Source organism: Apaloderma vittatum, unplaced genomic scaffold, assembly GCF_000703405.1.
Source record: "Apaloderma vittatum isolate BGI_N311 unplaced genomic scaffold, ASM70340v1 scaffold4407, whole genome shotgun sequence".
Taxonomy (NCBI): Eukaryota; Metazoa; Chordata; class Aves; order Trogoniformes; family Trogonidae; genus Apaloderma; species Apaloderma vittatum.
Genome location: NW_009726544.1, coordinates 8543 through 10166, shown reverse-complemented (window position 1 = coordinate 10166; position 1624 = coordinate 8543). Strand labels below are relative to the sequence as shown.

At 45.2% G+C, this 1624-nt stretch overlaps 1 protein-coding gene across 1 annotated transcript in view; it reads left to right on the top strand.

The window, feature by feature from the left end:
- The first annotated feature begins 310 nt into the window (after positions 1-310).
- LOC104276855 (ly6/PLAUR domain-containing protein 2-like) overlaps positions 311-1624 on the top strand; it is a 7924-nt gene continuing 6610 nt past the window's right edge. The window contains exon 1 of the mRNA XM_009873310.1: positions 311-362. Coding sequence (XP_009871612.1) covers positions 311-362 — 52 coding nt within the window. The remainder of the gene's footprint in view (positions 363-1624) is intronic.

Sequence of the window (1624 nt, the reverse complement as noted above, 5' to 3'; positions counted from 1 at the left end):
CTGGGATTATTTAATACCCCTGGTCTTACGCATCATGCCTAGACACAGCACCCAGCTTAAACAATATCTCGGCTATTGTCCGCCATGCAAACCCTCCAAAGAATGTGAAAAGAGATGACGGTAAAAAAGAGGTGGGCCCTGCTTTGTAGCTCATTCAATTCATTTAGAGCTCAAATCAGACTTGTTTTTCCAGTAGAATTGGATCTGGGGTCAGAATTGTTACATGGGAAGGTACCAGGAGGTGTGCCGTTAAAGTCAGCGCTGAAGAGTGGTGGCAGCCCAGTGACCAGGTGACGAGAGACCGTGCAAGATGAGAGTGTTTCTGTCTCTTCTGTTCGTTGCCGTTACTTGCATGGAATTTGGTAAGTTCTTGCTCTGATTTATCCAGACTCCTGCAGGAGATGCAGCATGATGGGATTCAGTGTGTCCGGTTCCCTCTGAAGTCCATGCCTCCTACTTTCAGCAAAAAAAATCTGTCTTTGGAATATTTTCAGCCCGTCAGATGTTCAAGATCATCACAGTCTCCTTGGAAATTTTAGTTCAGGATCCTTAGGAAGTGTTACAAGACAAAGTGTGATTACCTTATCAGACTTCTTTAATGAAAATTCCAACTCTGACTTTTTATGTATTCCTGCTCAATTTCTTTTTTTTTTTTTTAAAAAAAAAATCTCTTTCTCTTCCTTTTTTTGATACTTAACCTTGAAGCCAACTAACCGGTTTAATGCAGTGTGTGTAGCGGCTCTCTCTAATTATATGTTGTGTGTGTAGTTTGCTGAACTTCAGCCATTAGAAATGGGAAAGATGGGCTGGGACACAAAGTTGGAGACCCAGATACTGCAGGGCTGATTTTTCCAGCTCTGCCTAGTGGTTTGCATGAAGTCAAAGAAAATTGTGGCAGATCACCTTGGAAAATGAACCGGAGCGAAGCACTTTGAGGATTTTCCCCATTTGAAGGAGTATTCGAGAGTTTGTCACCACATGGAGTGACTCCCACCATCCTCTCTGCCTCCTTTCTGTCCCCCTGCCACCTTGCTGAAGGGGGTGGGCTTGAAACATGTGGCTCAGGTGGGAAGCCAAGAGCAGCCTGATATTAAAGGTGACCCGTCTGGGATGTGGAGATTGGGAACAAGTCCCATGAGTCTAGTTTGTAGAAGGATGCGATGCAAACCTTACCACTCCATACCTTTCGGATGGGGTTTTGAGCAAAATGATTTAGTGGAAGGTGTCCCTGCCCATGGCAGGGGGTGTCAGAACATGATGATCTTTAAGGTCCCTTCCAACCCAAACCATTGTATGATTCCACCAGTGGGATTCAATTGCTTCTCTGCCATCAACTCCATGAAGCCAAACACAGAGGGGTGTTTGTGATATGAGTGTTTCCATTCCACAGGAAATAATCTCCTCATCACAGGCAATCCTACATGAATGGTGATGCCATAACCTCTAATGATGGAAGGTGACAGAACAGTGGAAAGGACCCCATGGCATAGACTCCCCATCCCTCGATGCTGTCACCAGAATAACTTCATAGAATCATAGAATGGTTTCGGTTGGAAGGGACTTTCAAGATTTTCTAGTTCCAACCCTCCTGCCATAGGCAGGGGCACCTTCCACCAGAGCCGTG